General features: G+C 41.8%; 1 protein-coding gene across 7 annotated transcripts in view; it reads left to right on the top strand.

The window, feature by feature from the left end:
• The first annotated feature begins 546 nt into the window (after positions 1-546).
• LOC309343948 (uncharacterized protein) overlaps positions 547-12,168 on the top strand; it is a 272,077-nt gene continuing 260,455 nt past the window's right edge. For 2 of the 7 annotated variants that reach the window (XR_014157416.1, XR_014157417.1), the window contains exon 1: positions 547-1,182. Coding sequence is in view for 5 of the 7 variants with exons in the window: in XM_081866216.1 (XP_081722342.1) it covers positions 1,122-1,182 (61 nt within the window). In the remaining 2 variants the exon portion in view is untranslated. The remainder of the gene's footprint in view (positions 1,183-12,168) is intronic. The other 5 variants (XM_081866216.1, XM_081866215.1, XM_081866218.1 and 2 more) reach the window with 4 other exon arrangements.

Genomic DNA, 12,168 nt, shown 5'->3' with positions numbered 1-12,168 from the left:
CATAGAGGTGCATTACTAATGTAGCATCCTCCTTTTTTTTTTTTTGGCATGTATCACACATAAAGAACAGAGCCCCAAACTGCAAAGCCAGCCTGCGTTAGGATCCCTACATAGCTTCTCGTCTTCTCCAACAAGTCCCTTACAAAGAAGGTGGCTAGGGTGGGGAAGGAGGTGCAGAATCTAGCTGAGCGGTTTGCTCCTGCAATTCGCAAGCATACCCCCAAACGATTAAGCCGACTTAATAAAGCAACAGTTCTTGAGCTTAGCATATTTTCGCATCTGAAGCATTTCCCCTTCTTATTGCTGCTTTCTCCCCTCGTCTTCCTACAAGCAAGAGGGGGGCAAAGTGAAAGAAAAACAGATTACTGTAAATGTTGGCAGGGAATTCAATTTGCATCATTTTCTTAGAAGTCACATGATTTGGATTTCCTCTTGTTTATGATAGATTGCAAAGGCCTTCCAGATGTTTTTAATTCTCAGACTTTTTTTTTAAGGAAGGCAATATGATCACACACAGAGAGATAGATAGATAGATGATAGATAGATGATAGATAGATATGACAATAGACAATAGACAATAAGTTAACATGCCACAGCAAGCATATCAGGCTGACACATATTTCTCCGGATGACCACAATAAAGGGAAGCCAGGCATTTGCCGAAGACAACCAGGCAGACTGCAGGCGAAGTGAGTTGAAGGGGGCTGGGAGTGTACTTTCAGTTCCTGTTTCCAGTTGAAATCACCATCAGCCCCAGCCCCAGGCCAAGCCCACAGCGCAGCTCTATTGGTCTAGGTTGCGTTTACTTCCTGCATAAACATAAACACCTCTCAGCTGTATTGTTAAGTTGAAAGAAGCAGCTTGTTGACGCGGTGCTTTCTGAAGTTCGGAGCCAGGATATTGCAAGAGGGAGAGAGAGAAAGCGATGGCATTTTAACGGCTGCTCGACTGTGAAGAGTGTTTGTGCAGGAAATGCTGGAGGCCTGCCCAGTTTGCTGTGCTAGGAGCTGGAAGGAAACACAACCGGGCAAAGGGACACCTGAATGAAGCCCCGAGACTTCACATGGGGGCAAGGCAGTTAGCATAAAAGGACATTGGCCAGGCACTGGAGGAAATTGGCAATGGACAGTGGTGGCGAACCTTTCAAAGTCCATCCTGACTCTGCCCCTCTTATCAATGCAGGTAACTCTCTGTTCTTCATAGACAAATGACAGGCTGCCTCTGATGCGTATCTGTATGAATAAAGTGGGAGGAGAGGAAGACTGGATCAAAGAAAGCTAACATTGTGAATGGGGCACGGGAGGTGTTTTGTGCTTCTTGGGCAATGTTGCTTCCTTTTCTTACTACAGTTGTCAAAGCCAGAATCTCTGGGACACTGGTGTCTGATGAAATGAATCTCTGAGTACATGTAAGAAGAGTTTGTTATAAACTTTTTAAATATTTGCTTTGAAGAACAATGCTGATGGGGTCCCTAGAATGGGTTCTCTGCAATGAGAAGACATATCATGCTGTCTTTCCCTGAAAGACAAGTTGCCCAGCACTCCTGACCTTCCCATGCAAAACCCAGCTATGGGGTAATGTTGAATGGCTTCCTATGTGCATATGCGGTTTGTGCAGGACAACCACTGCATGACAAGAAACTAGGGCCACATTCATACCATACATTTAAAGCATTGTGGCACCACTTTCAACAGTCATAGCTTTCCCCCAAAGAATTCTGGGAGCTGTAGTTTAAGGGGTGCTGTGGGTTGTTAGGAAAACCCTATTCCTTTCCCAGAGCTACAATCCCCAGAGTTCCATGTGAAGAGGGATTGGATTGCTAAACCACTCTAGGAATTGTAGCTCTGAGAGGGGAATAGGGGAAATGCTCAGGAAATGCTGGCATATCTGAAAGGGCTGGGTAAAACTGGCCAAAGTTCCAAGATGTGATGGGACCACTCACTCTGTCAGCAGCACTACCCATATAAAAAGGTTGATGGCAATATTTCCAAGTAGCTTTAAATACGTTTTTTAGACCATGGATGTTACCATGGGATTATTGGAAGGTGAATGAAATTATCATATGGATGGATAGCAGGAAGAATGTAAATGCATCATTAAACAATCAGAGCCAAGGAAATGACCCTTCTGTGCCCTTCTTCAGCCATATGGTACCTGTAGATACTGAACATGTGGCAGCTAGCCCCACCCCCTAGTTTGGGATATTTGTGTTGTGTTGATGTATCATCATCATCGTGGTGGCACCAGTGTGTACCTGTGTCAGTGTGGTGGTGGCCACCAATGTGTATGGATATACATGCATGGGGCTTTCTCTTTGTGGATGGGGACGTTGAGCAACCTGAATTTTCATCTCCATGGAGGAAGCGCTGCATGCAAACATCCAAATGTGCACAGGAACCCCTTGGCTGTTGTGTGTGTTAGTGTGTTAGTGTGTTAGTGTGTTAGTGTGTGTTAGTGTACAAGGAATGTTCTCATGAACTTCTTCACACATTGTTTAACAAATGCATGAAGAGGGCTTCTGGGTCTCTAAAATCCTATAGGTGATTTTTAAAAAGCAACCTTTTGAAAAGAAATAAAATGTGATCCATTGGTTATACCAGTTTCAAAGCATTTTTGCTGCTCCACAGCACAGCAGTGTGTGTGTGTGTGTGTGTGTGTGTGTGTGTGTGTGTGTCTACTAACACATCTGCAGCAGCTGTTTCAGGTCCCCAGAAGTAAATCAGCTCTAGAAATTAGCCTGGGAAGTAATGGATACCACGGAAAATGTGGTTGGTGTTCAGCCGAGAACCATAATAGCTATGGAGATACTGTTGCCATCCAAACATTGAACCAGCAACCCAGGATAGGTGTAGATTAGTTTTTGAAAATGCTTATAAAGGTGAAGAGGCTTGTATTGCTATCCAACACTAACAAAAGCAAGTTGTGAGACAGAGGGATAAATTCTGGTTGCACACCTGCATTTGGGTATGTCTATAGATGGTTATTATTAAAATTGTGAAGCAAGTATTTAGGAAAATTATGCAAAGCCTGTTGAAAGACAGTTTTGCAGTTATTTGTGCTGCAGGCATAATAAAATATTTGAGCCTTGTCCCACCTGTGGTGAAATGGAAAATTAGCAGCATGCTGGCTTTGAAAGATAACTTTAAGGAAGCAAAATATTTGGTTCCGATCTTCTGGTTGGCGTTATGATATCCTAATTGACAGTCACTCGACTGGGGATGAGCATGCTATCTCTGAGAAGGCCAGAACCAATTCAAATACAGCAGCTATTTGTGTTGGATTTGAAGGCCCGAAGTTACCTGCAAAGCAGATTTGAGTATTTTGATTGGCTCTCAGCAAAGTCATAGTGAGTATTAAGGAGCAAGCAATTCATCGGGATGTTAAAGATGGGCTGAAGCTTCTCCACCAACTATAGTCCAATGCTGTCTAAGCTGAGCAGCTGAGTTAATGTTGTATGTGCTGGGGAGTACAGCATTTGTTAGCAAATTAACACCAGGGGAGAATCCATAGCTTAGTGTTTTACAGTGCTTGCTTTTCATTTAGAAGTCCCAGTTTGAACCAAAATGGTCAGCACTGGGCTGGCAGACTAGTGATCTGACTCGGTTTAAGGTACCTTCACTTCTCCACCTTCCCCTCTCTATTAGGAAGGCCACTTGCTTGTTGCTACAAAAGATGATAGACATTCACATAACATGCTTTATATGTGTAGATGCACACTGAGGAATAATTACTATAATTTAGACATAATACATCAGACCAATGGGAAGAAATTTGACCAGGTGACCTGTGCTCAGGTGCTAACTGTCGATGGCTAGCTTCTTTGCTTTCCCTCCTTTGGACATAAACCAAACATAGACAGGAGAACCCTTTAAATAACAGGCAGTCCTTTGTAAAATAGTGAAATATGCTCGGAGGATGCAGGGATACCTTACTCTCTGCTTCCATTATCAACTCTGTGTGTGTTGTATACAACCTGCGCAAGAGTTATCAGGTGCAAAAGAAAGAAATCAGGGAGGCATTGCCGAGTTTAAAACTTAAGGTGTATGTTTGGCATGTAAATGAAAGTACTAGGTTGGCTTATATAATTGTTTAGGACAGAGGCACAAATTTGCCCCCAAGATTGAGGGGCCCCGACATGCGTCACATGTATTTGATGTCACTCACACGACATCGTGACATCTGGAGGAGCCAGTCGCTGAAGCTGTGATTTGTGCCGCGCAATGAGCACTGGGGGCCCCAACATTTGGGGTGTGTGTGTCCAGACCCTTTCCAACAAATATTGAGGGGGGCCAAAGACACCTCGGCACCCCTACAGTTGGAGTGCCTGCTTTGCCTTGGTCATGCTAAGCTAGTCTGCTGCCCTCAGGTGTGATGGATGTTCCTGGCGTTAAAGTAGTATTAGCTTGTTTACATGGAAGGAGTTTCATCTTTTGCCTCAGGGAGAACCATACCTTGGTGCCTGAGGAAAGAAGCAGAAATAACTGAAATGCCTGAGGTAAGGTGGTTCCTGAGAAGTCTAAGAAAGGGGAAGTTACTGAGAAATGTGGACGTTGTGCTCTTTTGAACCACTGTCCTGAGGGGAAGTGGCTTAAGAAAGCCTTTGCCAACCTGGTGCTGCCCAAATGTTGCTGAACTACAACTCCCTTTATCTGCGGCCGTTGGCTGTGCTGGTTGAGACTTATGGGAGTCATAGTCCAAGCCATCTGGAGGGCACCAGTCTGGCAAAGGCTGGATTCGGGCGCTGCTATGAGAGAATCAGGAGGGTGTCAGGAGAGGCCTATGGTTAGAGTTTATCTCCCCGCATACCTGTATGAGAATTCTGAAAATAACCATGGATTATGTGGAAAGGAACGAACCGATTACTAGCCTCTGCTTGCAGCCTCACATCTTGCCCACTATCCTTTTCTCAAGAAGTGGACACAGATCTTTTCAAAGAAGCCGAGTCTCCTTTTGTGAAGTAGGTGGTGCAACCTCATTTGATGAAGGCGACTTCATCAAAGGAGAGAAGTGCTGCCATCACTTTTCCTGGTAATGTGTAGAAGATTAAATTTACCCTCCCTGAGAAAATGAACGCTATAAATGTCATGGGTGGGGAAGGGATGCAATGATGATTTCAAGCATTAACCCGATCTTCATCACAACTGATGGCAATGAATATATATATATATATATATATATATATATATATATGCAGAAGCTGTAAATAATACTTAGTGAACTGACTTCTGATACTTCCCACTTCTTGAGAAGTGGATGACATTGAGTATTGCGTACAGTGTACTCACACTGCAGAGGTTTAGCAACTGCACAGCGTAAGATATTCCGGCAGGGATACCTGTGAGAGTAATGTCATCCTCCTCCCCTCACAATTCATGCTACCCCTGAGAATAGGGGCAGGGGGATTTGTGGGAAACTAACGCATCCATCAAAGGATATTTATTTGTTCATTAATTTATTTTATGAACATTGCACAAGTTATACACAACGCTATTTTACTGATCACCCTTTGTTCAGAGTTTACAGCCCATGACTTGGTAGGAAGTGTAGCTCTGCCTGGTTTTGCCCTGCATTTGGTGTTGCACTGCAGCTGATTGGGGGAAAAATTAAATTGGAAAAGCAAAGCATGTTATTGAATTTCTGGTTGAGTCCATAATTCTAATGATTTTCTTCTTCTTCTTCCTTAAAATAAAGGAATGATTTACAAAGGGGTTGATTGGAGGGTAGAAAGAGAGAAAAGTCTACACTTCCCTTCCTCCCTGCTCAGTTAAATCCATCATTCTGAAGTAAGCTGAAGGGCAAAGTATTCTAATGAAATTCATTTCAGAATTGTGGTCTATAGTTCTAGTGTGGGAAGCATGCAGTTAAAAGTGTAGACTCAACAGTAGCGCAGTGGTGGGACACATGGTCCCTAACCCATTCTCTGGTATCTCAAGTTCATAGACAGTAAAGCTGAGAAAGACTATTGCCTATGACTTTGGAAAGTCATTTTCGGAGCTGGATGAACCAATGCTCTGACCTTCAGTGTAAGTGAAAACATGGCAAGTGCTAGATAGACAAAACTGGCTCTTTCTGGTTCATGCCACTTTTGTAGGTCAGAAGTTCATTATGTCCTGCTTCCACCTTAACCAGCAATTAAACTCATCTTTGTGCACACAAACACCATATTTAAATATGTATTTTCAACATATTTTCACTCAAAGTGTGCAAGTTTCTAAAATGCATTTTGATCCAGTTTTTGACCATTCAGAGAAGTGCAAAGTATTGTGGACCATTCAGTTCTGATCCACACATTAGTTTGGGAAGCGCAGATCAGGTCAGTTTGTATCAGAATTCGCAAAAATGGAATTCCTCAAACACATCCCTCATATTGGTTGTTGTAAAACACTGTCATTTCATCGGACAGATGTAGATTTTGTGGACCAAGCTGGGAGAGGATGTGGGAAAGAGTGTCTCTCTTCCAGTTTCTTCCTGCTGCTCTATGCATTTCTGAAGGGAGAAAAAGGTAGCTACCCTCACCACTTCATGACCAAGATGGCATGGCGGTGGTGGGCATTCAGAGGCTTCATAGATGCAGGGGGGCGAGGGATGTGCCCACTGGCAACCTGTTGGCATTAGGGACCTTTCCTTCTCACCCTGGAAAGTGCATGAATTGAGGGTGAATGAATATACAGAGCACCACTTCAGTCTGCTGCCAGATTAATCATTTGCTGGACGTAGCAACTCCATGTTGACCATGTTCACAGCTTTCAATCCACACTGAACAACACTGTTGAATCTGACTTCCACCCAAGGCCTCAATTAGGATGCCGAGAGTTCCCATGCTTCCCTTGCCCACAATCCTCCAACATATTATTTATTACGTTGTTTTCTCCTAACTCCCATATCAAATGATTGCTTTCAAAAGAAAGATTTATTTAAATTCCTAAGTGAAGTGTCCTTCTAAGGAAAACTCTGATCCTGCTTCTAGCTGAGCTCGCTGCAGTAACTCAATAGCTCCTTGCTTTCTTTTCCCTAATTCTTCAATGTTTCCCTTCCTCTTTCCCTTGTGGGATAGGTGAGGAAAGCAGCTGCCTCCGCTGCTCTTTGCATCACACACACCCCTCCCAAAAATAGATGGCTATTCTTATAATTTTGAATCCCAGCCCAGTTGGTGGTTCCTGGATTTCAGGCACCGTATATGAGTTCAGCCCTTCCAAATCAATCACTCCGGAAAAATATTTCTGTCAAAAGGAAATATTTTCTTGGCATTAAGGACTTCCCGATTATTATTATTATTTTAAGATTCAGTGTGTATTGTGTGAGAATTGAACACTGGCATAAATGGATTTAATATGTAGAAAAATATTAAGCCATCACTAGTGCCTTTCCTTCTGGGACGACTTTACCTTAAGGTAGGGTACAACTGTTGCTTCAGGCCACAGATTGGGAAAGCAAATTTAGGGATGGATGAATCTATCAATTTTGATAGATTCTGAAGAATCTATCAATTTTGGTATCTGAAGAAGTGTGCATGCACACGAAAGCTCATACCAAGAACTAACTTAGTTGGTCTTTAAGGTGCTACTGGAAGGAATTTTTTTATTTTGTTTTGACTATGGCAGACCAACACGGCTACCTATCTGTAACTATCAATTTTGGTTTCTCTTAGTTTTTCACTTGGCCAGTTTTAAACTTAGTTGTCCACATTCCCATATTAGTTTGCATTTTGTTTTTGTTTTTGTTTTGTTTTTGTTTTTGTTTTTGTTTTTATTATTTACTGAATTTATATACCGCCCTATACCCGCAGGTTTCAGGATGGTCCTCAAGAAAATTCACCAGCATTTCATTTCAAATTTATCCCAATACAGTGGTACCTCAGTTTAAGAACAGCCCTGTTTACGAACGATTACGAACTCCGCAAATCCAGAAGTAGTGTCCCAGTTTGTGAATTTTACCTCGGTCTAAGAATGGAAGCCGAATAGTGGAAGGGCACCGGCAGCAGGAGGCCTTATTAGGGAAAGCGCACCTCGGTTTAAGAACAGTTTCAGTTTAAGAACGAACTTCCGGAACAGATTAAGTTCGTAAACCGAGGTAGCACTGTATACATGTTTTTGTATACATATGGATCCCGAGGCAACTTACAATCAATCAATAATAACAACATGATAAAACATAATGGAACATCACAAATGCAGCAAAAATCATGTAGAACAATTAACAAAGCATCAGTGAAACAATTACGATCTATAAAACACTGTCAACAAAGCGACAACTAAAAATTAAGCTAAACATGACATTTAAAGCAAAAGTCCTCTTATATGTTTAACAAATCAATACAGCATTTATAATCTATAAAACAATGTTAACATTAACAAAATAGCAAAAAACTAAGCACTGTTAAGTTCAAGCACACACTGCCCACATACCTTATGACTCATAATCTTTCACTGTATTCAGCTCATTAAAGTACCCATAATGCCCGTGGCAGCAACTTGCTTCCAAGTTATAACAGTAATTCAGCATACCAAAGAATACCCCTCCCCAGTTCTCCAGCTGTGAAGGGAAGATTCTTTTTCATCCATAGCCTTCAGCACACATGGATCCTATATGAAGGATCATACACTTATGGATCCTATTTGCTGCTGCTACCCAGCCCTAACCTCCATGACTTGTCTATAACTTCTGCATGGCAGCCTAAACCCCAGTGCATGCTGGTTGCAAACACGAGCCTCATATTTTTTGAAGATTCCATGTCCAGAGCCTACATGCATTAGTGTCTGCAGGTACATTTTGGCCCAGTTTGACCATTCTGCATCGGACTATATTGTTATTAGAAGAGAATAGTGTGGAACTCTATAGTCCCTTGGCTCAAATGGAATCATAGAATCCCAGGATTGGAAATGACCCAATGGTCGTCTAGTCTAACCCCCTGCAATGCCAGACTCTCAACTCAAGCATGCCTGACAAATGGCCATCCAACCTCTGAGAGCCAGTGTGGTGTAGTGGTTAAGAGTGGTAGTCTCGTAATCTGGGGAACCAGGTTCGCGTCTCTGCTCCTCCACATGCAGCCGCTGGGTGACCTTGGGCCAGTCACACTTCTCTGAAGTCTCTCAGCCCCACTTACCTCACAGAGTGTTTGTTGTAAGGGAGGAAGGGAAAGGAGAATGTTAGCCACTTTGAGACTCCTTCGGGTAGTGATAAAGCGGGATATCAAATCCAAACTCCTCCTCCTCCTCCTCCTCCTCTTCTTCTTCTTCTTCTCTGTTCAAAAACCTCCAAGCAAGGAGAGTCCACAACCTATTGCACTGTTGAACAGCTCTTACTGTCAAAAAGTTGTTCGGTATGTTTAGTCGGAATCTCCTTTCTTGTTACTCGAAGCCATTGGTTTGAGTCCTACCCTCCAGTAGAGGCCAGGACTCAAACCAATGTAAATATTTTAACAAATAAACTTAGAAATAACTTCAGCTGGGTTTTCATTTCATTGCAGTAGGCCTTTTTTTTTTTTTTTCAAAATGCAAAGCTGAAAATGAAATGTTTAGCAAGGCGTGGTGAAAAAGCACAGGTTCCGGGGGCTGTTTAGCAGTGCTGGAAGCATCCTTGACGTATGTCACGGTGGAAGGGAAGAGGGACAAAAGAGAGATTAGGTGCTGCTAAAAACCAGACAAATTGTTACATTGAGGGCGGGGAGAGAGAATTAAAGGGGCGTTTGAAAATGTGACGCACTATTGTGGACAGTCTGTTTGGATGGATACAGGTGGCAGAGGACAGACTGTTTATATAGTGATATGGGCAGGATGTATCTGGAAGGAACTCTGCCTTCAAACAATCAAATGACAATAAAATGGGTGTTGCTGTGGCTCGGAAAACAATTTCTGAGGAAAGATAATGGAAGGAGAATGACATCTTTTTTTAAAAAAAGAGGAGCAAATAATTTACGTCACCCATCCTTTGCTCCAGATCACTTCCCATGCAGGAGTTTTCTGCTGCCCCGAGGGTAAGACCCAAACCAATGGATTCAAGTTATAAGGAAGGAGATTCTGACTAAACATTAGGAGGAACTTTCTGAGTGTAAGAGGTAGGGCTGGTCTTCAACATCACAATATATCAGTAGCTAAATATTGTGATATAACAAGATATTCCAATGTCTGAAATAAGGATGGAGCTATGTAGAGGCATTGGCTGGCTTCACTGTTCTTCCTGCATCGTGATTTTTGACAGTGCCTGCTCTTGTGATTTGCTGCCCCCTAAATGAGGAGAAGAGCTAAGCCAGCAGCGTTTAACAGGTGCTGCAGCAATCGAGAGAAGCATTGGCTGGCTTCACAGTTTCCCGCACATTGTGATTTTTGCATAGCACACACTGTCACACATCATAATTCACAATATATTGCCAGGTATCACAATATGGACTTCAGACAGGTTTTGGATGATATATCGATATATTGCCTTGCCCTAGTCTTCTTCTTTCTTCTTTGGCAATCACTCATACCTGAGTAAGATTGTCTTCCATAAACACGGTTTTAACAATGAGTTTGTAAGTGACTGTGGAGGCCAATTCTGGACCCACATGTCCTTCCACAGTGGGGACATTGGTTTCCAGGCGGGAGTTGATCACGGTGTAGATTTGCCAAGCGTGCCTTCCTCTTAGCACGTTTCTCCCTTGCATCATGAGTTCAAGTGTCTTCAAAGCCCATGACACCTTTGGTAAAGGCTGTTCTCCAATTGGAGCGCTCACAGGCAAGTGTTTCCCAATTGTTAGTGTTTATACTACATTTTTTTTAAAAAAAATGCCTTGAAACAGTCTTTAAACCTCTTTTGTTGCCCACCAGCATTACGCTTCCCATTCCTAAGTTGGGAATAGAGTAGTTGCTTTGGAAGATGATAATCAAGCATCCCCACAACATGATTAAACCAGCGAAGTTGATGTTGAAGAACCATTGCTTCAACACTAGCCCTAGTAAGAGCTGTTTGATAGTGGGATTGACTCCCTTAGAAAGTGATGGGTTCTCCTTCCTTGGAGGTTTTTATGCAGAGGTTGGATTGTCATCTGTCATGGATGCTTTAGTTGAAATTGGACTAGATAACCCTCAGAGGTCCTTCCCAGCTTTGCAACTCTGAAATTCTATGACTGTTAAAAACTTACTTCAAGTCCAAGTCTAATATATTATCCAACTGTCATTATGAAATACCTGCAAAGCTCAAACCTATCTATCCATAAACAAAAAATATTTGCATCCAAATATACAAAATAAATTAAAATGAAATCTTAACATTTAGATTAAGGTTCTGTTTTGTATGGAAGGCTGCAATCCTATACATGCTTACCTGAAAGTAATCCCAACTGAACACAATGGGGATTGCATAGAGATGCATAGGATTGTGCTGTTAATCATAATTTATGAGGGGAAATGCATGTAAAAATTTGAAACGACTGATTGCTTTTTTTGCAGTCAAACCGTATTAGCAAAATGGGGGAACTTGGCCACTGAGTAAACAGTCGGAGCATTTATTGACCAGTAAAGATGTCAGTTTTTCATAAATTGGAAGATAATTAAAAGAATCATTTCTAGAATGAAGGAACAGGCCTTTCTTAACATCTCACAAGTGCCGAGAAAGCAAAGCCTGTGAAGCCTTTTTGCTTTGAATTCACTTAGCTCTTACAGTAATACTGTAGTTAATGATTTCTGGAAAGTGGATCCCTGTTTGAATGAATATGTTTTTGCTCTAAACATTGAGAAATCACAGGTATGTATTGCAAGCAGTGGGTGAGCCAACTAAGTCTGCCGAAAATAGCTCTTTAGTGAGTAATGCGAAGGAAAGGAGACCCTTTCTTCCCTCCAAAGCTGGAAACGTTCATGTATATGTCTTACTCACTGACATATTTAGCATGCAAATTATAGTAGTCCCTTTTTACACTTTGCATTTCATTTGATAAATGTCATACATTATGCACTTTGTAGTAACTTCCTAAATTTAGTTCTCAAGAATAATTCTCACTGAGATTGCAACAAAGAAATGCGAATGTTTAAGTGGTGTATAAATAAATGTAAAGAATAATAAAAAATAAATAAAACAGCAAACAACAACAACAGCAACAATTTATTTATACCCCGCCCATCTGGCTGGGTTTCTCAGCTTACAGCAGAATATTAAAATACAATAATTCATCAAATATTAAAAGCTACCCTAAAC

Source organism: Podarcis erhardii (genome assembly GCF_964252035.2).
Source record: "Podarcis erhardii genome assembly, chromosome: 6".
Classification (NCBI taxonomy): Eukaryota; Metazoa; Chordata; class Lepidosauria; order Squamata; family Lacertidae; genus Podarcis; species Podarcis erhardii.
Note: the sequence above shows the minus strand (reverse complement) of the source record. Positions and strands in the feature narration are given on the sequence as shown.